This window comes from Lipophrys pholis (genome assembly GCF_963383615.2).
Source record: "Lipophrys pholis genome assembly, chromosome: 6".
In the NCBI taxonomy this organism is placed as follows: Eukaryota; Metazoa; Chordata; class Actinopteri; order Blenniiformes; family Blenniidae; genus Lipophrys; species Lipophrys pholis.
The window spans coordinates 24,023,303-24,047,367 of record NC_137629.1 but is presented as its reverse complement, the minus strand read 5'-3'; the positions used below and the strand labels follow the sequence as shown (position 1 = coordinate 24,047,367).

Genomic DNA, 24,065 nt, shown 5'->3' with positions numbered 1-24,065 from the left:
AAATACTCCAAAATAAAAGGTATAGGCTAAAGAAGCATTCGATTGTTCCTCTAACTTTCAAAAGTAAGGATTGTATATTAACACCCACCCGTATTGGTATCGCCCAAAGGCTATAAATACTGCTTTAATCTGCCGTCTATCCGGTTCACTCACTGTGCAGCTTCGGTTGCTAAGGAAACGCTGAATGCAGGTAATACATCAGGACAGCTGTAGCATGCTAGCTGCAGACAGGCTGCGTGACCGAACTGACGCCACAAGTCATTCAGATATGCACCGTGTGGCCACACTCGTCTTATTTATGGACCGACCCACAATTTGTCTTTTTTGGACGAATAATGGCCGTGGCCGTCTGCAGTGACACACCAGCGGCCGACAGCAGATAGGACGAGATGACTTGTTATCCTATCAGCGAGCTAACACCACCGGCTAGTCACTCCGTACTTCACGGGGCTGCATCGTGTTGCTGAGCTCGCTCACGATTTGCTAGATAAAGTCGGTATGTAACTTAGCCAGCCTTTTCCCCTGTATTTAAATTTTTTACGTTTTGCATTGTCACTGACACAGCAGCCCCGCAGCTACACGTCGGTGATAACGGGTTTTTGCAGACGATCACAGACGAGGGTTTTTTTTCCTCCTAGTTAGAGCAATCTGCGCAACAACGTCTATAAGCTGCTTGTTGGGTCGGACGGTCAGTGAAGTATCCTCAGGTCATAAGTAGGTAATTACCTAATAACCCTCATCAGTGCTTTTCACTTGTCATGTATTGCTTATTGATTGAAAGCATCATCCAGTCGTATTATAAATGTGACCAGGCCTTCCTAAAAATGTGTAGTTGGAAGTTTCTTTTGTGCGAGCTGGTTGTTTGACAGCATTGCTTTTAATCATTCTTGGATTTCAGAGGTTTGAAACGGTGACTGCCACTACAAGTTGAGTTTTGCCCTGTGAAGTAGCTTGTCTGCTTGCATGTGGAACAAGGCTAGCAATGTAGCACCATGAGTGCCACAAGGAAGAAGGCCCCAAAGGCCACTTCTCACTGCAAGTCCTGAAACAAAGTCTCTGCTATGAGTTTGATTTCAGATATTGTTCATTTGTTTACTTGTGACTAAGAAACATATCTGGGAAATGATACATGCTATGTGGTAATATTTGTGTCTGTTTCAGCTTTAAATGCACTTCAGCCTTTGCACTTTTTCAACCACAGTGCAAAGGCTACAGGGCCATGTTCCATTTTCACACAGCAGACAGATCTGGGATTGTGTGGTGTCTGATTGTATCTTCAATTTGAGATGTGCATATCCCTGCTGTGAAAATGAGCACGGTGATCTCACGTGAGTTTTGGGGATTCACTAACTTTGAAAGTTAAAAGTTATGTCTGTTATGTGTGCTTGCATACAAAGGAAATATCCTTGGTGTCTGTTTTTACTGAAATGCACACACAACTGTCGTTTGGCCTACTGATCTCGGGCTATATTGCCATTTTGGATTTGCCTCAGTAATATAAGTCCTTGAGACCTGGTCTCTGTTCTTTTGTCCCTGTTGCAAAGATACTATGGCATGCTTCCAACCCCTTTCCCATTCATTTTTCACACACTTCCCCCATCCTTTCCCTTTTAGGCTCTCCCTCCCCCTGCCCTCTTCACTACTTTCACCTCCTGTCATTTGAGTTTATTGGGCCTGGCTGACTAGATTGCATTTGTATTGCCCCAGAGGTTTTTTTTCTTTTTCTTTTTTTCCAGCACATATATGCTGCATTTCCTTTGAAATGACAAAAGTTCACGTTTGAAGTACCAGTAAAAACACAGTTCACTTCACATGATGAAATGAGAAGTCCTTCTTTGTTCAGTCTCCTTGTATGCTCTTTGGCTTTGTGAACATAAACATGTTTTTCATGCATGAATGAGGCAGCCTATGGATCCCATGGCTGGGTCACATATAGAAAATATGTGCTCGGTGTGGAGACATCATCTTCTCTTTTTGGCCTTTCCCACACACCGTTTACAGCATTTTGAACTTTTTAATTCACAGATTTGACTCTCTACAAGAGTCACATGTTGAAAAATTGCAGACTTCACTTTGTGCAACCTCCAAACTGCTGAATTCAAATTTCACTTGGTCACCAACGCTGTTTCATTCAGATCTGTCGTCGTCTGTCCTCCTAGGTCTCATGGAGATTATGGTGGCATAGTGAGAAAGCTGGTCCGTCTGGCTGGTTGAGGTGTGGAGGGGACACCGCAAACCACGCCAGGATTCTTACGGATACAGTTCACTTCACACTGCAGATCTCCTCATCTACATGCCTCCCCTTGAAACATAGCTACAACTATGGTGACACTTATCACAGAGCAGCTCCGCAAGCAGAGTCTGGAAGAACCGTACCACAAGTCTTTCTCATTCAATGTGAACGTGGTGAGTTTGATACCAAAGTTTATTAATCTAGCTGTTCTGTATTCTTTTAATACAGTTGTGTTGGTTCTGTATTTGAATTTAGGTTATTATATTTGTTACAGTCATTGCCTGCAGTGGGCTCCAGTCCCACTGTCTCATGGAGTGGTTGTAGAACACTACAAGGCAAGTTCACTGAATCAAGAGCTTCATTTGCACCAAGCAGGAAACCCTGTCTCATTTATCTTATTTATTTATTTATTTTTCATTTTCAGAGTCCAGCTTTGCTACACACCCTCCATCCAAAACGAGTGTTTTGGATGATTCGTCTGGACTAGACTCGATATGGCCTCCTTCACTCTCTGCAGACCATTTCCAGGATTCTGAGGTTCCTTGTAAAGATAAAGCTTTCCAGAGTTCACCTCCGCCACCACCTTCAAAGCGCCACTGTCGGTCCCTTTCTGTTCCAGAGGATCTGTCTCGATGCCGGTCCACCTGGCATCCTAGTGCATCGAAGGTTTGGACACCTGTCAAACGCACCTGTCATAGTGGAGGACTGTCCAGTTCAGGCTCTGGAGCCAGCTCTTTGCCACTTTGTGGTCCCAGTTGCTCCTTCACTTCTTCCTCCATACACTCATCTTCCAGCCCGACCTTCTTCAGCTTAGCGCTGTCATCCGACTCCCCTTTATCATGGGGTTTCCCATGGGACCCCAGCGACACACTGAAAGGAGCCTGTTCTGGCTCGTTTGCTACTCCTTCCTCCTGTTCCTCTTCACCAGCCCCACTGGTTCCTCACTCACTGCTGCAGCGCCGGTTCTCTCTCTCCCCCGTGCTTATTCAGAATGCCTCTGGGATGCCCTTGCCCCCTCAGCCCTCCCTTGCTTCAGTTTTGACTTATGGCTGCTCTGGTCTGGAGCATCCAGCTGTGTGTCAGTCCCCCACCTCAGCCTGTAGTACACCATCCTCTTCGAGACGCGGCCTACACCCTGCACTGCCACGATGTCACTCACAACCCAGCGACATGCGCAAGCCTCGGTTAAAGAGGCGCCATGACCCAGACATTCTGCCCTGCCCCAGGCCAGGTCTGGACTTCAGTAAAATGACACAGGTGAGTCGTAGTAAGTCACGCACCAAGTGTGACGTGTGCATCAAAGTTTTCCTGATCAGTCATGAGTCTTCTGTCACTGCATCATTCCTCTTTTCTGAAAATAACCTTTCAAATTCACAAATGGCTAATTTTTATGAGACTGCGCTTATAAATAAGCCTTCACTTACTTTGCCCGAGTGCCACAGCTCCATGGCTGTTTAGCTAGGAAACAAGTTGCAGATCAGCTTGCTGTTTGCTCTTCTCAGGTGGTTTCATGCATCATCAAGTAAGTTCAGTGGAAATACATTTTTGGAAATTACTGATGCATACTAAACACCACAGTAAAATCAACATGTGCGACATGCATGTTTCAAGAGACTGACTGGTTGAAATGTGATAAAACTGTATTCATGCTCTACAACTTAACATATCTGGCCTAAATGATGGTGAATGAGAGCACTGGGGAAAATGTGGGCCAGGAGAAAGAGCATGGCTATTTAAAGGAACGAATCTCCAAGCACATAGATAATAACATCTTAAATGTTTCTATTTATCACTAATGATAAATGATTATAATTTGCCCCTTCACCTGATATCCTGCAGCCTAATGCACATAGAGTAAGTGCAAAGTTTTGTTCATTGCAGGTCCGTATACTGCCTTGAGTTTCTCTGGATTTGCCTCAATAAACCGATCTTGTTCTCTAAGCAGTTGTTAAAGCCAAGCGAGAGTTCATTGCGGATCTTCTTGCGTTGGAAACAGCATACAGAAACCTTCCCCCCCCCCATCTGTGCAGATGGGTAATCACGAGGGCTCGGTGGGTGCGACGGGCGGCTGCATCGTCCCTGTGTCTTCCCAGGCGGACCACCGCTCGGCCTTCTCCCCCGCTGAGTTCCTGGGACGAGCCAGCATCGGACCACTGAGCGAAAGCGAGGAGGAGGAGGATGAGGAAGAAGAGGAGTTAAAGAGGACTGTAAACGACGGACAAAAGATTGTCTTTGAAAGAGACTGTACAGAATTGGACTTGAATCTCATCGAAGAGAACTGACCACTCCTGCATTCATAACCTTGTTAAGCACACGTGTAAGGCTTTGTGCTCTCTCCTGCAGAGTGAGAGAGAGCCTGCTGCCCTCCTGAGGCACATGTTCAGAGTTCATAAGTAAGAACCAATCAAGTAGGAGCTAGTATCAAATGACATTGCTATGATTGTAACACTTGAGCTAGTTCAACCTTCAGCAATCCACAAAAAAAACAAAAAGAGAAATCCAGTGCCTGCCTGTTCAGCACTCCATGGGGAAATGTGCATGAGCAAATAAGCAAGTTTCCATGAGCAAACAGGTCGTATTTGATATTAAAACGAGTCTTAATTAGCATTGGTTTGCATCTTGATAGTCTTACATATCATCCAACACCTCTATATAAGAGAGTAAGCAGAATGTTCCTACCGTTTCTATTTTCATGATGTACACACTGAAAGCCAATAGTTAAAAAAAAGAGGCGAGCGGTCACTTCTCTGCACCATCAGACACACGACGACGCTGTTGTGTTCGAGTCTGTAGATGTGAGCTGCCGTTAACGGGAGACGAAAAGTTGCCATATGCATGCAACATGCTATCGGAGGAGCTGAGAAAAGCCCTTGAATCTACGTTCAAATTGTGCTTTGGGTTTTATGGGACACATTCCAGGATTATCTGTACTTTGCTGAAGTCCTTCAGCTCTTTAAGCGCTGGTGTCCAGTTCTGTCCTCCTGAACTCCTGGCCTGACTGATCGAAGCCCTCCGGCTCCACATCAACAGGTTGTTGTTAGCTTTCTGCAGAGCTTTGCGACAGGCCTTAAACTTGCATTGTTGCTGTCAGAGCACCAACATGTCAAATCCACACGGGGCAGCAGCTCTGAAGACACTTTTACTGCTGTTCGTGATTCAACCGGCTCCTTTTGGGGAAAAAAATAAAACCTGCATAGTTGATGGGAAGCTGTTCCTAACTATAAAACTTCCCGTAATCGCTTGAACGTTAGCACATCTGGTCCACAGTAATACTGATGATACTGTTAACTGACCATGCCTTAAGATACAGAGTTCCTGCTCCTCTGCTCTTCTCTTCACAGCCAGACATATTTGCAATCCTCATTCGCACTGATTCAGATATTTTTCGAACATGGGCTACAACACTACGATAGTCTGTTGAATAGCTAAATCAGTGCTGCAGCGTGACGCTGCATCGCACAATGTAACGTGGTTAGAGTGAGCACGCACGTCCAGCCATTCCTGCGAGTGTTTGCAACAACAGCGCTGGTCATGCTGATGGTTTGGTGGCCTTCAAGAAATGATTTTTTTTTTTTTTTTTTTTTCATGTGTTCAGATGGAATTAAACCTGTTGCACAATTTATGTACAAATAAAATTTAATAGAATTATTTTTTTTCTTCCAAAAAGCATCCTGGCTTACTTTTTATAAACTGTACTGGGTTGTGGAAAAGTGTCCTGTTGTCATTTCACATGCAAAGTTAGAACGTATGAGTTTAAATTGTTTTGTTTCTTATTGTGTGCGCACAGAGAGGGAGCACAGAAACCATGCATCCTCCTATCAAACTTTTATTTAGCACTTTCCATACGAAAACTAAGTAGTAGTGGGATTATGCACAAAGTCATATAGAAACCCTACAATAGTTATTTTCTCACGATCACCAATAAACATGTTTACAGTAGAATGTGTTGTCTGTGAGGAGCTGGACACAACTGAGGAAATCAATTAAAACTAAACAGATTTCAAGAAATGATTAACAACTAATCATCAAATAGATTATGATTCATAAGTACTGTACATTGAAGCAGAAACACTTTATCAATGCCAAGGAATTTATTTTTGCAGTGTTGCTCCACATAGAATAGAACAAAATCTATATGGAAATAGAATAGAAAGTTAAAATATCAAGATAGGATAAAAAATGCAATAAGTAAATTTAAATATTAATATGTACAAGGCTTAGCAGTGACTGATAAAAGCATGGAATTGACAGAAAAACTAACTTTACCAAGAGGAGTTATAGTGTTATTGCCGCAGGAAATGAGGGGGGGGGGGGTTCTGGAGCCATGATCCCCCTCTAAACCAGAGGAAACATGCAAAATCCAAGTTCAGACTCAAACCGTAGCTTATGAGGAGAGATATAAGTTCAGAAATGTGAAGTCGAATTAATGAGATTCCACTTCAGGATGATGCATTAACTGTTAATGATGTTATCTAATTCATCCATGAAGTACCAACAGAAAAAAAAAAAATTATGGCACATGTTTGTCTCCTCCATCTTAGTTCTAAACTTTGCTGCGTGTGTCAAATCATGAAAGCAGTGTTTCCCCGGTGATCTGAAGTTTCCCCAGCAGGTAGAAGTTTAGGACTTGTTGCCCTCGCGGAGCAGCGTGTCATTTCTCGGTGGATCCTCCGTGGACGGGGAGGGCGCTCCTTCCAGTCCGCAGTTGCAGTTTCGCGGACCGTCTGACCCCCACGCAGAGCAAAGCCACTTCCTCTTTTGTCTGCTTTCATGGCGATCGGGAGAGAGGGAACACCACGGACACACGCACACTGTCTCAGCACTCCGCAAAGAGTTTATTCAGGGTAAATTATTGACATTTTCCGCGAGATTCGAGCACCGGCGCGCACGTTAGACGCGACCGAATACAATCCGCGGGGTGATTCCAACTCTTGTTGAAAGATAGTTAATATTTTTGGAGCTTTTGGGTGAGATATTTCACATTGTAGCGCCCCTCGCTGATAACAGATCGGTGGAAACGGGCTCCCCCTCCTGCAGCTCTCCCACTCGGCGGCACGCGACTTAACGGCGCTGGCGAGCTAACGGTAGCCGCGCCGCGAGCTGCTCATATAGTTGTGGAAATCGCCTAGATTGACCAAACTCCTGCGTTAAAAGAAGCCAAACAACACCGATTATTGTGTGCATTCATTAACGGCCTCTTGTTTTGATCTTTTGCCACTTGTGGTCCTCAAATGTTTGTTGTTTGGGTTCGCTAGCCTCTTCGGCTAGTTAGCTGTTAGCCGCTCTTAGCTTTAGCCTGCGATGGAGAAGTTAATGTCAGTTTTGAGAGCCTGCAGTGTGTAAACCTCAGAGTTATATGCACTCAAACGAGTTGTTTGCGAAAGACGAGAGCAGGAATTCGTCACTATAAGTTTCCCAGCGAGTGTGGAGATGTTTACCAGCGAGTTAGCTAGTAGCATTGTGAGCTAACGAGTTAGTTAATGGTCACTTGTTCGACTCTTATTTTTACAATAAAGTTATTATTAATTCACTTCTTTACAGTAGCGACTAACTAGCGAGTATCTGTTTAGCCGTAAGAGATTTCACAAGCCTAACTAAAGTTGCACATAAAGTTTGAGACACTTTGAATCGGCAGATCGTGTAAGGTGAAGTCTCCATGCAATCTGAGCTAGTCCTAAAACAAGATTTGAAAAGTAATCAACTTCGAACAGAACTAAAGGATGAATATGAAGTTGTCATCTGTATCTTCAAAATGTCAGAAAGAGTGACAGTATCTCAGTCTGAAGTCATCGTGTTGTTGTTTTGTTTACAGTGTAAACTGATTGACAACCTGAGTGGCACAACACACATCGTTCTCTAGGTGAGTGTCACCAAACATTTCATTAAATTCTACCAAGTTCTGGGAGTTAATGCCTTAAAATCACTTTACAGAAGTTTTAAGGAATGACACGTTTTCAAGTTGGACGCTTCCTATATGCTTTTGATTTTAAAAACTCCACACAAACATGCTGTGCAAATGTGCCACGAAGAATGTTTTAAACCTATAATTCAACCGTATTGTTTTTCTTAAAAAGTTTTTGATGCATTGCCATATCTAGTATTTATTGGTCTGCTAACTTGCATGTTTACTTTTATATGTTCATTAATATGTACAGTCTTTTTTTTTTTTTTTTTTAAACAATTGAAGTGTGAGCTATTGCTCTTATCTGACTGGATTTTCCATCTTTTGTGCAGGTGACACTACGAGGACTTTGTTAAAGGGGCTCTCCTCGCACTCGGATCTGTTCTTCTCTGTCCCAGGTTGAGACTAACTGGTCTATGGCTCTGATGGACAAGCACAAACAGGTTAAGCGACAGAGGCTTGACCGTATTTGTGAGGGTGAGATATGATACACACACACGCACACACTCCCAAGTTGAAATGTGAAGAGCCCACTGTGGTATTCATGACAGAAATGTGCTTGTTTGTAGTTGACATAAACAAATTTTTAAGATTGATACTACATTCTTGGCTGACTGTTATTGAAACATTGGCGCTTTTCTTCTGGTCCGAAATTTGAGTCCCAGGTGTCGTGAGTAAGCTCCGGTTAATACTTGACACTCAGGGTGTGGGGACCTGGTTTGAATCCCAGTTGCAATCACTGAGTTACTTTTTACTGAATTATGTAAGGAATATTTTAGTGGGTTTTTTTTAGGTTATTAGTATGTGGGTGGCATTGTGAATATAGCTTCCTGAAGTTCTGATCAAAGTTTTCTCTGACCTGATGGAGACCCTGGCTCTGTGAGAGTGTGCAGTGCTTGATATGTGCTGCATTTCATACTTAAGATCAGAGTGAAGTTTATTCTTCTTGGTGTGTGTGTCACAGTGAGAGGGGTTTTATTCTGGGAAAATGTTGATTGGAGGTTGTGGTGATGGAGCTCAGACATAAAGAGGCGCTAAAATGGAGGGAAGAGTCTGGGAGCGTCTCTGGAGACGGGTGAGAGGGAGAGGACAAGGTGAAGGGTCGCGGCCGGCTGCAGGGAAACGGGCCAGCTGTCTCTTTAAAAAACGACAACAGCTCAAACCGCCTCCGGCCTGCGCGGCTCCGGCTATGCTAATGAGGTTAGTGCTGGTTGGCCGGCTCTGAATGGCGCCGCCTGTGATTGGCTGGCGGCCGTGGGGGAGGGGCTGGGCGTGGATGACAGCTGGGATCGAGTCGGCCAAGAGCAGGCTGGCGAGAGAGGGAGGAAAAAAAAGAGCGAGAGAGAGAGGAAGACAGGCTGACACACTTCATAATGCAAGGTTAGGCCCGGTGCTCGTGTGCGTTTTTTTTTTGTTTTTTTTTATTTCTATTTCTGTGTATGTTTGGATGTGTGCGCGCGGTGTGTGAGAGCGGCCGGCGGCTCGGGTGTGGTGCGGCTGGCTGCCTGCAGTTTCCCTTTTATGTTCACCAAGATTGGCGTCGCAGCCGTTGAAGGAACTGAACGACCGTGTGTGTGTGTGTGTGTGAGAGAGAGAGAGTGTGTGTGTATGTGTGTGTGCGTGTAGCTGCGTCTGGGTGGAGTACTGCTGCTTGCTGCATTATCATCGCTGGCTGCCCCTCCCCCCTCACCTCTTACTCGAACTACAGCCAGAGGGAGAGCAGAGGGAAGGAGGGAGTGAGGGGAAAAGAAAGGGAGAGGGAGGGAGAATGAATGAATCACTGAATGAATTGTATTGTGTGTGCGGCCATGCTCTTCTCGTAGGCCTTGGGTACTGCCATGTCCTTTGCTCAAATTACTCTCTGTGTAGGCCTGCTTGGATATATGTTTTTTCAGAGGGGGTCTTTGTCACGGGCCCTCTGGGTTTCCAACATTGTGAGAGACTCTTTGTGCTTTCACCATGTTGCACTAGACACGATAGCATTCTTCAGCTAGCTGCAGTGGTTGTACTTTGTATAGGAGCTTTATACATATAGATTTATATATATATTTATTTTTTTGTCCCGTGTGCATTTTTTTCCCCCCTCATGTTGGGAAATGCTCAGACGTCAGAGGAAGTGTTCACAAATATTTGCTTTCCACCCTCGACTACCAGCTCCTTTTCCTCCGCGGTAGTCTCACAATTGCGTCCTGCCCACAGCCCGAGTAAATGTTCCAGCTCGTCACACTCCCCCACCACGACACACACACACACACACACACACACACACACACACACACACACACACACACACACACACACACACACACACACCTGTCACCCAGCAGGGGCCTGATAGTGTGTACTGTGCATATCTAGAGGGAGTACAAATCTAGAACTGCTGCAGAGATGAGGACAGACTAGGAAAGGTGTGTGAACCGTTTCACTGATATCAATATGAAGCAATAGAGAAAAATGCTATTTTAAAGGTTTTTTCTCCAGGGACAGCTTATCTGGATCATACAGGAGAAATTTGTGTAAATGTGTATTTAACAGAAAACAGGGACTCCTCGTGTCTGAGAATTTAGGTCATGACTCGAACCCCCACCACCTCCTCCCATACACCCTGCACTTTTCTCCACCCCCCCCCCCCCCCCCCCCCCCCCAGCCGCCATACTCCATCACCTCTCCTTTTGCCCCCCCCCCCCCCCCCCCCCCCCGCATGTCTGTTGCTGATACAGTAGGCAGGTCAAGTTCCCAGATCAACACTAAACCAAACGTCTCCCGCTCATTCATGGCCGTCTGAGCTCCCCCACCTCTAAGGAGCTGAGTACAACAGGGATGGACCTGCGCGCATATTAGTTACATGGTTTCCTAAACGAGCTCCAGTTTATCACCAAATAGGCCAGAATACTGGACGCTCTCCATGCGCCAGCAGAGATTTGATTACACGTTACTTTTGTATCACTCGTCACGCACATCATCGGAGTCGTCCCCTCAGGCTGCTTTTAGATGTGTTGGAAAATAGGGGGAGTCAATAAAGTCTGACTTATTGTCTAAGAAGCGAGACATTTAGCCATATGCCTAATGGGATTTTGTGTCAAGACAGTCAGATGTAGGAAACGGTCGAGTCACTAATGTTCAGGTATAATTTATTGTCTTTGAAATGCATGTGCTTCGTGGCCGTGCATCCCGAGTGTCCTCAGCAAACTGTCTGCAGCCTGAAACACGCCTCCAATGTCTTCTGCTCTGTAGTTTCATTGCACACTTGTTACTGACCAGTGTTTCTTACTGCTGTACTCAGGTATCCGACCCCCCATCCTCAATGGACCCATGCACCCGCGGCCCCTGGTGGCCCTGCTGGACGGGCGTGACTGCACTGTGGAGATGCCTATCCTCAAAGATGTGGCAACTGTGGCTTTCTGTGACGCCCAGTCCACACAAGAGATTCACGAGAAGGTAGGAGAGAAGAACCGACTTGCACTATGACACAACTCCTATTAGTTTGTCCTGTGAACTACATCTTGTTTTGTTCAGTTAATGACTGCTTTTATTCAGACATTTTTCTATATTGAGCATTATTTCAACTTCTGTCACTTCTTGTCTTTCTGCTGTAAATGAGGTTATGGAGGGCTGGGCGTCTGCTCACTGTAAACAGCCAAGAGTTGTTTACTAGTGTTTGTCTTGAATTAAGATACACAGCATTAATTGAAGGTCTTTTGTCATTTGCGTGTTAACACATGCAACTGTTGTGTACTCACGACCAGCTGCATCCTTGATTAAAAAAGCCTGAAGAGTAATATCAATCATCAGCAATCTTGTCAATAGTTTATTTGATGTAATAGATATATTCGGCAGAAGCGTTCGGTATCAATGGGTTTGACAGCCTCGCAGGGGAGAACATGCAAACTTGTCACCACTTGGATTAACCTGCATTTAAGCTGAAGTTCACCTTATAGTTTCGGTCTTGATGTTTCACAGTTCACGCAGACTAAAATATAGCTTTATACACACATGCCAGTGAAACGTATGTACTCGCTTTTTACTTGTAGAGGTAAAAATATATGAAGCTTGTAGTTTTTGACCATCTCCACTTAGTGTTTATCTCACTCTGAGTCGGGTTTGAAAAAGAACGTGGTCACAAATTCTATCAAAGGGATGTTCACAGCACTTTATCTGTAATACGGTGGAAACAGTATATCACAATATGTCCAGTTTTTTTTCTGGTTCTGTCTTTAACTTTGCAGATTTCCATTTTTTTCTATTATCTTTGGCAAAGACACTTGGTGAACTCTCTCCATCATACAGAGTCTTTCAACTTTCCTTGTCTTTTGCAGGTGTTAAATGAAGCAGTCGCTGCTCTGCTGTACCACACTATAACTCTGTCTAGAGACGACCTGGAAAAGTTTAAAGGCCTACGAGTAATTGTCAGGATCGGCTCCGGCTTTGACAATGTCGACGTCAAAGCAGCTGCTGAACTTGGTGCGTAGATTAACTTTTGCTTCTTCCGAAGACTCAATTTGCGAGAAACAAATGTTTAAAGGAGACTTAACTGTTCCCTCCTTCCCTTCCAGGCATTGCCGTCTGTAACGTGCCAGCCTCTTCTGTGGAGGAGACAGCCGACACGTCTCTGTGTCTGATCCTCAACCTGTACAGGCGGGTCACCTGGATGCACCAAGCCCTGAGGGAGGGGACCCGTGCCTCCAGCGTGGAGCAGATTAGGGAGGTGGCTGGAGGGGCGGCTCGCATTCGAGGCGAGACACTGGGCATTATTGGTCTCGGTGAGTGTAATTTCTGGGCGGAATTCAAAAGTGAAGTTTAAAGTGTTTTAGTCCGTTGTCTTTGTTATGCTTCAACAATATACCGTTTCCTGATCAGCCACTGCACCACAGCAGCCGTTTCTAACCTGCCATGTCCTGTGATCTTTCAGGGCGCGTTGGTCAAGCGGTGGCTCTGCGGGCCAAGGCGTTTGGTTTTGGCGTGATCTTCTATGACCCGTACCTGCCGGATGGCGTGGAGCGCTCCCTGGGTCTGCAGCGGATGGCCACCCTGCAGGATCTGCTCATCCACTCGGACTGTGTTTCCCTGCACTGCAGCCTCAACGAGCACAACCACCACCTCATCAATGACTTCACCATCAAACAGGTCTGTACAGGCAAAACAGATTGAAGTTTTTACCTACACCTGCCAACATGTATTTCATACTTTAGTGCCTCTGAGGTTAAACATTTGACCCGGCCCAGGCAACGTTTCAAACTGTAAATAGGACAAACATCATGTTAACTGAAATTTTTGATATTGCTACTTCTACTGATTCCTCTGGGAGTCGTATTTTTTCTGTGAAATTAACAGAAACAACTGGCAGGGTGGTGCAGTGGAACTTATTTACCACCTTCCGAAGCACCAGCTTTTTTTTTGTTTTGTTTTAACAATTTCAGTCTGAAGAAATTCACGGTTGCATGAGGGATTTAAGATTGCACTTTGGAATGGGTTTTGTTCAAAGTGCAATACATGTAGCAATCTTCATAAAGTAACTGAATATGAAGACTTATTTTAGATATCTTTGTACCTTTGCACCATGCAGAATTTTTTTTTAATGACAAATGATACAAATCCAAGCCGGTTGTACTTTGTTATAAATTCACAGCCTTACCCTCCAGCTCTTTTGAACAAAGCCATTCTCTTCCTGTGTTATAGATGCGTCAAGGAGCCTTCTTGGTGAACACGTCGAGAGGCGGCCTGGTCGATGAAAAAGCACTGGCTCAGGCCCTGAAGGAGGGTCGGATACGAGGAGCTGCCCTGGACGTCCACGAGACGGAACCTTTCAGGTAGAGAGAGGCAGAGTGGCTCACAGCGGATCGTTATAAAAAGGACTTTTGTAGATACAAAAACTCCACAACCGACTAAAGTTTCATTGCTGGTCGCCTGAATTCAGCTACGCTTCGATCCTTTGATAAATTAAGAAAAGCTTTTGTTCAACAAAAAGGCTGAAATAAGGACTTGAAAATAAAAAGGTTCAATGTGAAGCATTTGTTGTATTTAGGTTTCACTTGCCCATCTGAAAAACTTTCCAGTCCATGATAGGAACTACCTGCCACTTTGATAATTCCTCCATGAGCCAGTTTACTGGGCTAAAAATCAACGGGGAAGATTATTCTAATAATCAAGTTTGAATCGTTTACGTACCCTTCAGAAATGTGAGCTTTAATGTTTCAGTGTATTGGATGTCTTTCAGAGTTGAACATGTTGATGCCTCCAGTCTTGATTAGTTGTCTTGCAGCTTTTAATTTCATTCAACAAATTCATGTCTTCACTCTTTGTCGACTTTGCGCTGCTGCATGTTTGTCTTCTGCTCACATTGTGAATTCTGTTTTCTGCGACAAAACAAATCAAATCTGAACACATGCGCAAATTTAAAAGGACAAATTAAATCAGTCGAATGTGTTTACATGCACTATAACAGTGCAAGTGTTTGGCGAGGAGGGGGTCCGCTCATCAAACCGATTTCTCCAGCAGATACTGTTGTGTGTCGAGTCTCATCACACTGCTTAAATGAATCGCTGCAGAAATCTAATGATGAACAGGTTTTTAGTTTGATTGTATATAAGCTCATTGAAGAGAATCAGAGCCACACATTAACACTTCTTCCAATAACATCCTCGCTTCTTCTCAACAGCTTCTCCACGGGCCCTCTGAAAGACGCCCCCAATCTGATCTGTACTCCACACACATCTTGGTACAGCGAGCAGGCCTCAGTCGAGGCTCGCGAGGAGGCAGCCAGGGAAGTGCGCAGGGCCATCACTGGTAAGACGCGTCCACTGCTAGACCAGAAAGTGGTTGCAAATACTCTAAATCCATCAGTAGCTCAGATAACCCATTAAAACTGTTGTCTGAACCTTGAGGAGGTAGTAAGAGGTCTCTTGTTTCCCTGCAGGCCGTATTCCTGACAGCCTGAAGAACTGTGTTAATAAGGAGTATCTGATGGCAGCCTCTCAGTGGCCCAGCATGGAGGCAGCCACTGTTCACCCAGAACTTAATGGAGCCACCTACAGGTGAGACCAAATAATGCTCTGGCTTTGTGACCCACCCCTCAACAGCTGCGTTTACATGGTCACTTTTTTTGTCAGTCTGATCGAATATTTTCCGATTCTAGGATCAGATTGTCCCCTTTAAATGACCACTGAATAAAGTAGTCGCAATGTTGCGCCGGTTTATTTGCACCAGGATATGACCGGATTCATTTCAGTGGATCAATCCCATAAGGCTTTGCACTGTGACGTTTTTCTGGTTGTGACATACGCACAGAATCACACAACTGGCTTTACCCGTAAGTCCGCCAGTATAAATAGAATGAAACTAGAGTGATTGCGCTTGTAGTGCTTCTTTAAAAAGAAAATATATAATAATTTTTTGGGGGTGGGGGGGACTGCAACATGAAAGAAACTCAAAATATAATCGGGAAGAGATGAGCATGGGCCGATTTCTTTGCGTGTTGTAGCATGGATTACCCTGCTACCTCCCAAGGCACGTGTGTTCAAGGTTACTTCATGACATTAGTTGAACTGATGTCAGACGTGAGCGCAAAGCTGCGGCTGAAGGAAGTAACCTGATGTGCCGTTTACACGGACTATGATCGGTTAAAAAACCCGACTACACCACCTTCTATGAGCCGATCGTAATTTCAATCAGCTGGTGCAAATATAATCAGACTGAAACGTTTATATGGTGCAAATATAATCAGGAAAGCAGTTAATCGGATTACTCTTGGTCTATGTAACTACAGCTAGTGACAAACAAAATATTGTGCATAGACAAATTTTGATGTGAAATGGTCATCGGCTTGCATTACAAGACATTAATGCCAGATATATTGTCCAGCTCAAGGCTTGCAACCCACCTAAAACATCCCGGCGAAGCCCTTTTAGTTCACGAGCCTCCAGCTGAGAATCACTGATGTAAAAGATGTGAACAGACATGAATTACCAGAATTGGAAAACGCACGTGGAAATTCTGTTGTGTTGCTTGAATTGTACTTCTTTATCACTCTGCAAAGCTTTTGCAGCCCAACTTGTTTATAGAGACATGAATTTCATTTTCTAAACTAGAGTTGTTAACACACGTTAACAGCTTCTCAATTCAAACACTGGTAAAGCAACACAGTCGTGGACAGCGCAATGGTACAACTCTGCCAAATTGTCAGATGTTTCCTGGTTCCGGTGTCATATTAAATATTGGAATTTACAGGCACATGATTTTAAAAGTGACCATGTAGTTAAAATTGTCGGACGCGCCCCAAAATCTTACATATTTACAGTTTTTGGAATTTAGTTCCACCCTTCTCACTTGCACAGTAGGTTTTCTTTTAAGTAAAGGCTGGTTCACATTGCAGGATTGTTGAAACCTTCAGATTTAGAGACCACACACTTGATGATGACAAAAGACAGATCGCACAAGATCTCTCCTCTGATCTTACAGTGTGTGGTTTGAACTCCGGAGCTCACCGCGCACTAACTGATTACTCAGCAGAGTATCGGGTTCTTCATGCTCAATATTCCAAATCTCGCGTACTCAAACATGACTTCAGTGTAAAGAAACATTGCATGTACATGTAAACAAACATGTCACAAATCAACCTTGGGCCTTTCTGATGGCTCGGGATTTTCTATTATTGCTGTAACTTCAGGATTAACACTGGGTTTTCGTACAGCGAAGCAGATTCACTTCTTACCAGAATTAATCACCTCGGTACTCCGAATGTCTAACTCTGGAGCACAGCCTAAAAGCACCGTCTCCTGACCAATCAGATCTCTTGGAAAATGACCTGCTTATTTGAAGAATATCTTGAGGTGTGTGCATTGTACCGCCCACTTGGGGTACTCGGGCCGGTGGGGTCAGAGTGTTTAGAGCGCTCTTTATATTAAGTCAAACTGATTGATCACAGTGCCATGCAGGTTCGTTTATATTGTCCAATGAATTAATATCGTATAATCTCATGAAGTCACGCATTAACAAGTCGGGAATTTTCTGGCTTTGGCTGCAGCAACAGTGTTGCTTTTAGCCTGGGTGGCTTTTACACGGGTACACGGACATTGCACACCGTGCTGCTGGGGTCTGCTTGGAGCAGCCCACACACGACAGGATTTCTAGTCGCAAATATTCAACATGTTCATTAGCGGATCAGACCAGACAAAATCACTCTTAACACACAACCCAGGAAAAAAAGACACTATGTTTGCAAACATCCAACAATCGGGCCTTTGCTCCCGATTCTCAGGAGGGGGAGATCGGGACAAAAATCGGCCCTATTGTTCTGTAGTGTGTACCAGCTTTAACTGAATGTGGATTTAGAATGATGACAAACTAGAAAGGGCTTTTACTGACTTAACACAATTCAACTTGCCAGTGTTTGAGACGAGCGTCTTTAAGCTGACTGCTCATATATTTTCTTCAGGTTTTACAGCCGCAACATAAAAGGCAAATACAAACAGCCAGTCACTTGGTCACTGTTTTTGTATTCTACAGGTCATACAGAGACAAATTATAGTGAGGAGTGTGGCATCTCTAAAAATACAAGTGGTCATCATTAGAATAATAAGAGCTACAGGTTTTTGTGTTGATCTGCTCTAAAGAACTTGTTAAAACCTGATCGGGCAGCTGTCACATCTTGCAGCCGCACCCTGCCGGAGAAGCAAACTGGCATTTTATCTGAGCTGGGTTTTATTCTCTCCCCCTCAAGCGGAGTCCCCTGACACATAACGCTCTGTCTTTGGCGGGTTTCAGATTTCCTCCAGGTCTGATCAATGTTGCAGCAGCAGGGGGTCTCCCCGGAGCCGGCGCAGGCGTTGAGAGCCTGGTTTCAGGAACCCTGGCGCACGGTATTGCCCCCGTCTCCCACCCCCCTCACGCCCCATCCCCGGGGCAGCCCACCAAGGCTGAAGCCGACAGAGACATCCCCTCCGACCAATAGCCCCCTCCACCCGCCGCTGCCAGCACATTCCGTCATCTCTGGAAACCACCCCCCCCCCCCCCCCCCCCCAAGGATCAGACGCAACCAGACCCTCCAGTACATCGGCAGCAGCAGTTTGACCTGTCGTGGATCTACAGTCTTTTCTCAGATCACACAACCAGCCCGGGAGTGACCGATCCACTGCTACCCCCATCTCACCCACTCCCCCCCGAACACACGCATCCCTCCATTCCCATCCCTCCATTCCCATCCCACCCATCATCCCGTCACCCGACCTTCATCCCCCCCCACGTCAGCAATAACTGTTCTCAAGGATTCAAAGATTGGATTGGTTTATTTCCTTAGTTGGCTGTTGTTTTAATGAAAAGTTGATCTGTTGTGGTCGTAGGTGATATTGTTTATAAAAGATAGCATTTTTCTGACGTGAGGCTTGTCAGTCTGCCGCCTCATGCGCTCCGGTTCTGCCGGCCGGAGACGCGTGGGCAGAAAGGTTGGAGCCCCACTTTGTACATTAATGGCTCATGTTACTGCTCTTTTTTTTTTTTTTTTTCTCCTTCTTTTTTCTTCCCTCCCGCCACCGTTCTTACGACGGTGGATAACGTGTACTGAATTAAACCGGATAGATTCACAATCAGTCCTCCCTGTCCTCGCTCCCCTCAGCCCACTCATGCCCTTATCTCTCCCCGGCACCGTCACCAGCTTGCTCAGCAGAGGGATTCAGAAAACTGAACAGTGTGAAGCTCTGACCCATCAAAGTGTGTTTGATCTGCTCTGCTCATATTTAAGTGTTAAACCTTTAAAGGGGTTGCCCGGTATCCTTTAACTCTTCCTGCTGTCGTCGTATAGTTCATCTGAATGGTCATCCCAGTATCGACACATGCTGTGCCACTTTGTGGATTATCTTTCCCCGAGACAAAAAGCTTAGTCGTATCAGATGGCATCAGAGCCCATTGGTATGAATTTCCATCACCTGCCAGCAGCCGAGGTGTGTGTGTGTGTGTGTGTGTGTGTGTGTGTGTGTGTGTGTGTGTGTGTGTGTGTGTGTGTGTGTGTGTGTGTGTGTGTGTGTGTGTGTGTGTGTGTGTGTGTGTGTGTGTGTGTGTGTGTGTGTGTGTGTGTGTGTGTGTGTGTGTGTGTGTGTGTGTGTGGTGTGTGTGTTCTCCTCGTAGATGCAATTTTAGCAGCTTTTTCATGCTGGGGGAGGGAAAAAAAAAAACACCAACATACCAGAGGTCTTTCTGCCAGCAGATGGCGCCATTTGGCCAGCTGAGTCTGCAGCTCATCTCAGTGAAACTTTTAGCTCTTGGGATGAAGAACACGATCACACACTGCCAAAATCTTAAACTCAGCTGGGAAGCAGGGATCGACTACCGCCTTATTGTTTGAAATCATCTCTCGTCCCTAAAACCACCCTGCACCCTCCCACTCCTCTCGACTCTTCGCCCACTGTCATGCCCCCCCCACACAAATTCACTCATGAACCAGTATGCTCCCGCCATTTCCTTCAGCCGTGAGGGAACTGTAGAGATTCAAAACCCTCGAGGAGCAAAGAGACAGTGGTTTTGCATGCTGGCTTTGTTAACGACAGTGGTGTGTGTGTTTTTGTTTGTTTCTGTGTGTATGGGTTGTGCGTTTGTGTGTATGGAGTGTGTGTTTCTGCGTGTGTGTGTGTGTTTGTTTGTTCTCTCACCCTGTTAAGATAACAAGTTGTTGTCATTCCAAAGGAATTGTCCCTAGGAGTAACTCTTAAACGCTGTTGCCCTGGTGTCAAGGGAACACCTTTCTAGTACCTCAGTAACAGATATTGAATGTACCGTGCATACCCTTTTATTTTTTGTACAGATTTTCTAGATACGTCTTTACTATTCTTTACTAGAAGGGTTGTGAAATTGTAGCAGTAATGAGACAATAAAAAAAAAAAAAAAAAAAAACACCCCCGGGACATGATTTGACAGAATCTTTGTAGTTTGGATAAGGTCACTGAATACTCAGGCTTCAAAACCAATGTGTTTCTCTTTGCCTTTTACCTTTTATTTCCTTGTGGAAAAGTCAGCACAATTCCGCTTTCCCCATTCGTAGACTTCAGACTGTAGTTGATGTGTTTCGACCTCCAGCTTACTGACATTTGAAAATTGACAAAAAACAAAAGGCGGTCGTCGTGGTCTGCTCTTTTTCTTTTATTAGAACAGTAATAGTAGTAGAAGCTGTTTTGTTTTTCATTTACCCCCCCCTCCCCCCCTTCACTGTCGAGCTGCTCTATCTATAGTGCATGTGAGGTAATTTTTTTAAGGAGAAATACTATTGCCCCTGTTACCCAACCGTAACCTCCTCTTCCTCCCCGTCCTTGAAGGTGTTTTCAACCCGAGTTGCCATTTTTGTCGTGGTCAGTTTCCAGTGATGTACAGTTCCCCCCCCTTCCCCCCCCTCCTCAGAGTCTATGAGAGACATGGAGCATGTCTGTGTCCTGAGAAGTTAGGCTCCTCTGTCATGTGATGAGTATATATTTTTGAAAAAAAAAAAATAACCCCCATAGTTCGGATAATGAGCATAATAGTTATCTTAAATTTTGCTGTTGATGATGATTATATATATATTTTTCAGTTCAGCAGTGCACTGTTAATGAAAACCATTGTTTTATTGTAGGATTTCATTTTTATGGATATGCTGTCTGTGTTCTACATGTTGTACTGAAACATTTCAGAGAAAAACAAAAGCCCCTCCCCCTTTGGTTTTTTTTTTTCCTTTTTTTTTTTTTCTTGTTTTTTTTCCCCTCCTCTTTTGGATTTGTCGTATCCCACCTGTCCTCTCCACCTTCTCTCCTGTGGGCCTTACTTCTTCACTCCCCGTAACAGTAGCTGTTATAGAAAGACGCCATGGAACCACTCACTGCCTTAATCCAGTTGACCACAGCAGGTGAAGTCGGGAGACGCACCCAGCCGAGACGAACGGGCCACCATCCAGTCCGCGCCGCGAAAAAGCCCCTCACACCCTGATCAGCCTGTACCGACTGCACCCTCCGTCTCTCTCTCTCTCTCTCTCTCTCTCTCTCTCTCTCTCTCGCTCTCGCTCTCGCTCTCGCTCTCGCTCTCTCTCGCTCTCTCTCTTTCCTTCATTTTGTGACGAACCACATTTAGCCTCGCGTGGACAGTTTGAGCTCAACTCTGCATAACTCCAGCGCGAATCCTCACAGTGTCATTATCTTTGTTCTGGAAATGAGTCGAACCTGCAGTGTGTGTGTGCGTAGGCAAAAACTTTAAAGCACAGTGTGTATGCTCATAACACGACAGCTGATATTTCACTCTTGGGTGTGAGACTCCTCCCGACCCCCCCCCCCCCCCCCCCCCCCCCCCCCTCCCAGCGTTGCCACCCCCGGGGGCTCGTGAAGCCTCCCGCTCGCAGCCTCCCGGCGGGGTGGGGCGGGGCAGTTGGAGGAGGGCAAAGCGGACAGTGGTGTGGCCTGTCGACATAAAGCAGAAATATACGGTGAGAGTCGGTCACTTTTTCTCTCTCAGGGTTCAAATGCACACATATCCTCCAGCAGTCGCCCTCTGTGTCGTGTCCCTCATCCAGAGTTTTCTGCCTCCCGAATGTAGAACAGCCTCCTGTGTCTTCTTCTTTTTTTTTTTTTTTTTTTTTTGTACACTCTCCCTTCGTTGCCCCTCTTCTGTGCACAGGTCTGAACTGTTTTTTTTTTTGGTTTTGTTTTCTTGGCTTTCTTTTTTAGCACTGACATCTAACCATCTAACAAGGAATGAATGAATGTTTGAACGTGACTGTGTGTAATGTTAAAATTGGGAAATGTATTTTTACAACATGTGAACAATTTTTTTTTTTCCACTCACTCATTGTGAATTGATTTTTCTTTTTTTGTTTTTTTTTCCTTTCACCAGACTGCAAAAACAAACAAAAACAAATGGAAAAAAAAATCTCCTGTAACTAGGCTCCTAAGCTTTATTTTTGTTTTGTTTACTTTTTTATTAGAAACAATCATGTTTGTGATGGTAACTTCCAATGGTAAACTCCACACCGTATTTTAATAAAATCTTAAAAATTAAAAATGTGCTTTTGTTTTTCCTCTTCCTTTTATTTGTATGTTGTTGTGGAGCTGTGCTTACAGCAGCGGTCCCCAACCCCTGGACCAGTACCAGTCCATAGGTCGTTTGGTACCGGGCCGCACAGAAAGAATAAATAACTTACATTATTTCCGTTTTAATTATTATCTGAGTCTGAACAATGCTTTATTCTGAAAAATGACAGAATTGTCTGTCTATGACTCGCGCTTGTTTTGGTCACGTGATACATCAGCGCTAATATTAAATCCACAAGCCAGCAAAATTAAAAAAAAATAATAATAAAAATAGACGTCTCGAAAGTTTCTTTGCAAAGAGGAAAAGGCCCAGTGAGGAGACAAAACAATAACATACAAGTACACAGTGGATTCACGTTTATTATTATATGTTAGTCGTGTCATTTTATTTTGTTGTGTTTATCCGACACACCTTAAAGGCCGGTCCGTGAAAATATTGTCTGACATTAAACCGGTCCGTTTCGCAAAAAAAAAAACAATGTTGGGGTTCCGTTGGTTTACAGGACGTCCGCCATTTAGAGAATTGTTTACTACCACAGTTTGGCTGCTCTTTTATATGGCAACAGGGAGTTATGCAATACCAGATTGGCAAAGTGTGTGTGTGTGAGAGTGAGATGCGGGAAAAGGGTGCTTCTGTGTAGGCCTCCAGGGCAAAGAGGGGTGGGAGGAATTATCAGCCTCACAATTGCTTCCACGTGCACGAAATATGAAGTGAGGGCTGGATTGTTGGGTGACTCGATGGCATTTTTGATTCTCACGCGTAAATGTGTCCACACTGTTGGTTTGTGTGTGCGTCTCCGCCACGGTTATATTTGAACTGCCCATATGAGCCCAACAACAATGTAGTAGGGCTGTTAAACCTGTGAGATGGCCTCCGCACTACGCTCAGTGATTACCTCATCTTTTTCCCCTTTTTTCCCCACCTGGCTCCTGAAACATTGACGTGAGCATGTGATTGACGGGAAGACATTTTTCAGCTATCTTGGAGGTTGGTTCGGTTCGATGTCTCACAGATTTACAACAGCACTACTTCATTGTTGTTGGGCTCCTGTGGACAGTTAAGATATAACTGGTAAACACACACAAATATATATATATGTGTGTGTGTATATGATTTATCTGTACTCAAATGGAAAAAGAAACTTCCTTGTGGGTGTAATACGATTCAGGAGGCAGAAAACGTATAATAAATCAGATTACTTTAAAAAAAAAAAAAAGTTTCCCAAAATGTGTTTTTGTTTTCACTGTGATTGATTTGTGACTTGTTCAGGGTGCTTCTACGCAGGGTTGACTGGGAACAAGATACTAAGTCCTATAAAGCGGTACAGAGGACTGATGAAACTTTCAAACTTTGTAAACTACAAATAAATGTGTTTACATTTTTAAAAATGTTATTTTAAGTTTTTGAAAACTTGCCGATGCAGGCCTTTGCTTTGATACGAAGGTTGTATTGGTCATTTTACAGCTAGAATCTATGCAAAAGAACAATAAACTGAGTTTATTCCTAATTTGATTTCAGTGTAAAGAAAAAAAAACCAACAACTTATGTCAACACGGTGCCGATTCACTGGATAAACGTCTGATTTCCCGTGTTTTGTCAGTAAACCCATTGTGAAATGACATCAGTTTATTAAACATAATTGTGCTTCTAATATTTGAAGTGATCATGTTTGAGCGATAGGCCTGGGTGAACCTGCTGAGGCCACAAGACAAAATGCCACCGAACTGAGTCACGCCGAGGCTCACTGACCACATTCCAGGAACACATGGAATAACAATATTTTGACATGCTGGTGTTTTAAAAAAATAAAAAAAATAAAAAATTTAAACAAATGATGGGACTGTATTTACTGCATGTTCTCCATGTTTGAATACTGGCACGCAAATCCTTTAGTCT

The 24,065-nt window shown here is 44.4% G+C and overlaps 2 protein-coding genes across 6 annotated transcripts; both read left to right on the top strand.

Annotated features, from left to right (window-relative positions):
• The first annotated feature begins 142 nt into the window (after positions 1 to 142).
• On the top strand, positions 143 to 5,933 carry LOC308111105 (protein FAM53C-like). 5 transcript variants are annotated; one of them, XM_080465853.1, is made up of 6 exons: positions 143 to 190; positions 1,162 to 1,328; positions 2,160 to 2,406; positions 2,508 to 2,568; positions 2,658 to 3,490; positions 4,264 to 5,933. In XM_080465853.1, the coding sequence occupies exons 3-6, from the start codon at positions 2,323 to 2,325 to the stop codon at positions 4,513 to 4,515; spliced, it is 1,230 nt and encodes a 409-aa protein (XP_080321979.1). In that variant the 5' UTR covers positions 143 to 190; positions 1,162 to 1,328; positions 2,160 to 2,322; the 3' UTR covers positions 4,516 to 5,933. The 5 variants fall into 5 exon arrangements, with proteins under 5 accessions (XP_080321979.1, XP_080321978.1, XP_080321981.1 ...); XM_080465854.1 differs by having other exon boundaries at positions 175 to 714; XM_080465852.1 differs by lacking the exon at positions 1,162 to 1,328.
• A 1,064-nt stretch (positions 5,934 to 6,997) lies between these two features.
• Positions 6,998 to 19,988, top strand: ctbp1l (C-terminal binding protein 1-like). The gene is made up of 11 exons (XM_080465851.1): positions 6,998 to 7,077; positions 8,046 to 8,093; positions 8,468 to 8,612; positions 11,419 to 11,573; positions 12,452 to 12,596; positions 12,689 to 12,895; positions 13,045 to 13,259; positions 13,812 to 13,942; positions 14,791 to 14,918; positions 15,049 to 15,166; positions 17,895 to 19,988. The coding sequence occupies exons 3-11, from the start codon at positions 8,552 to 8,554 to the stop codon at positions 18,079 to 18,081; spliced, it is 1,347 nt and encodes a 448-aa protein (XP_080321977.1). The 5' UTR covers positions 6,998 to 7,077; positions 8,046 to 8,093; positions 8,468 to 8,551; the 3' UTR covers positions 18,082 to 19,988.
• The last annotated feature ends 4,077 nt before the right edge of the window (positions 19,989 to 24,065 follow it).

What these genes read in the sequence shown, in the direction of transcription:
- LOC308111105 (XM_080465852.1), top strand. Translation starts at nt 2,323, where the DNA reads ATGGTGACACTTATCACAGAGCAGCTCCGCAAGCAGAGTCTGGAAGAA. An exon ending in TGGTTGTAGAACACTACAAG is followed by an intron (nt 2,569 to 2,657) that starts GCAAGTTCACTG and finishes TTTCATTTTCAG; the next exon opens with AGTCCAGCTTTGCTACACAC. An exon ending in ACTTCAGTAAAATGACACAG is followed by an intron (nt 3,491 to 4,263) that starts GTGAGTCGTAGT and finishes CCATCTGTGCAG; the next exon opens with ATGGGTAATCACGAGGGCTC.
- ctbp1l (XM_080465851.1), top strand. Translation starts at nt 8,552, where the DNA reads ATGGCTCTGATGGACAAGCACAAACAGGTTAAGCGACAGAGGCTTGAC. An exon ending in CAAAGCAGCTGCTGAACTTG is followed by an intron (nt 12,597 to 12,688) that starts GTGCGTAGATTA and finishes CTTCCCTTCCAG; the next exon opens with GCATTGCCGTCTGTAACGTG. An exon ending in ATGACTTCACCATCAAACAG is followed by an intron (nt 13,260 to 13,811) that starts GTCTGTACAGGC and finishes CCTGTGTTATAG; the next exon opens with ATGCGTCAAGGAGCCTTCTT.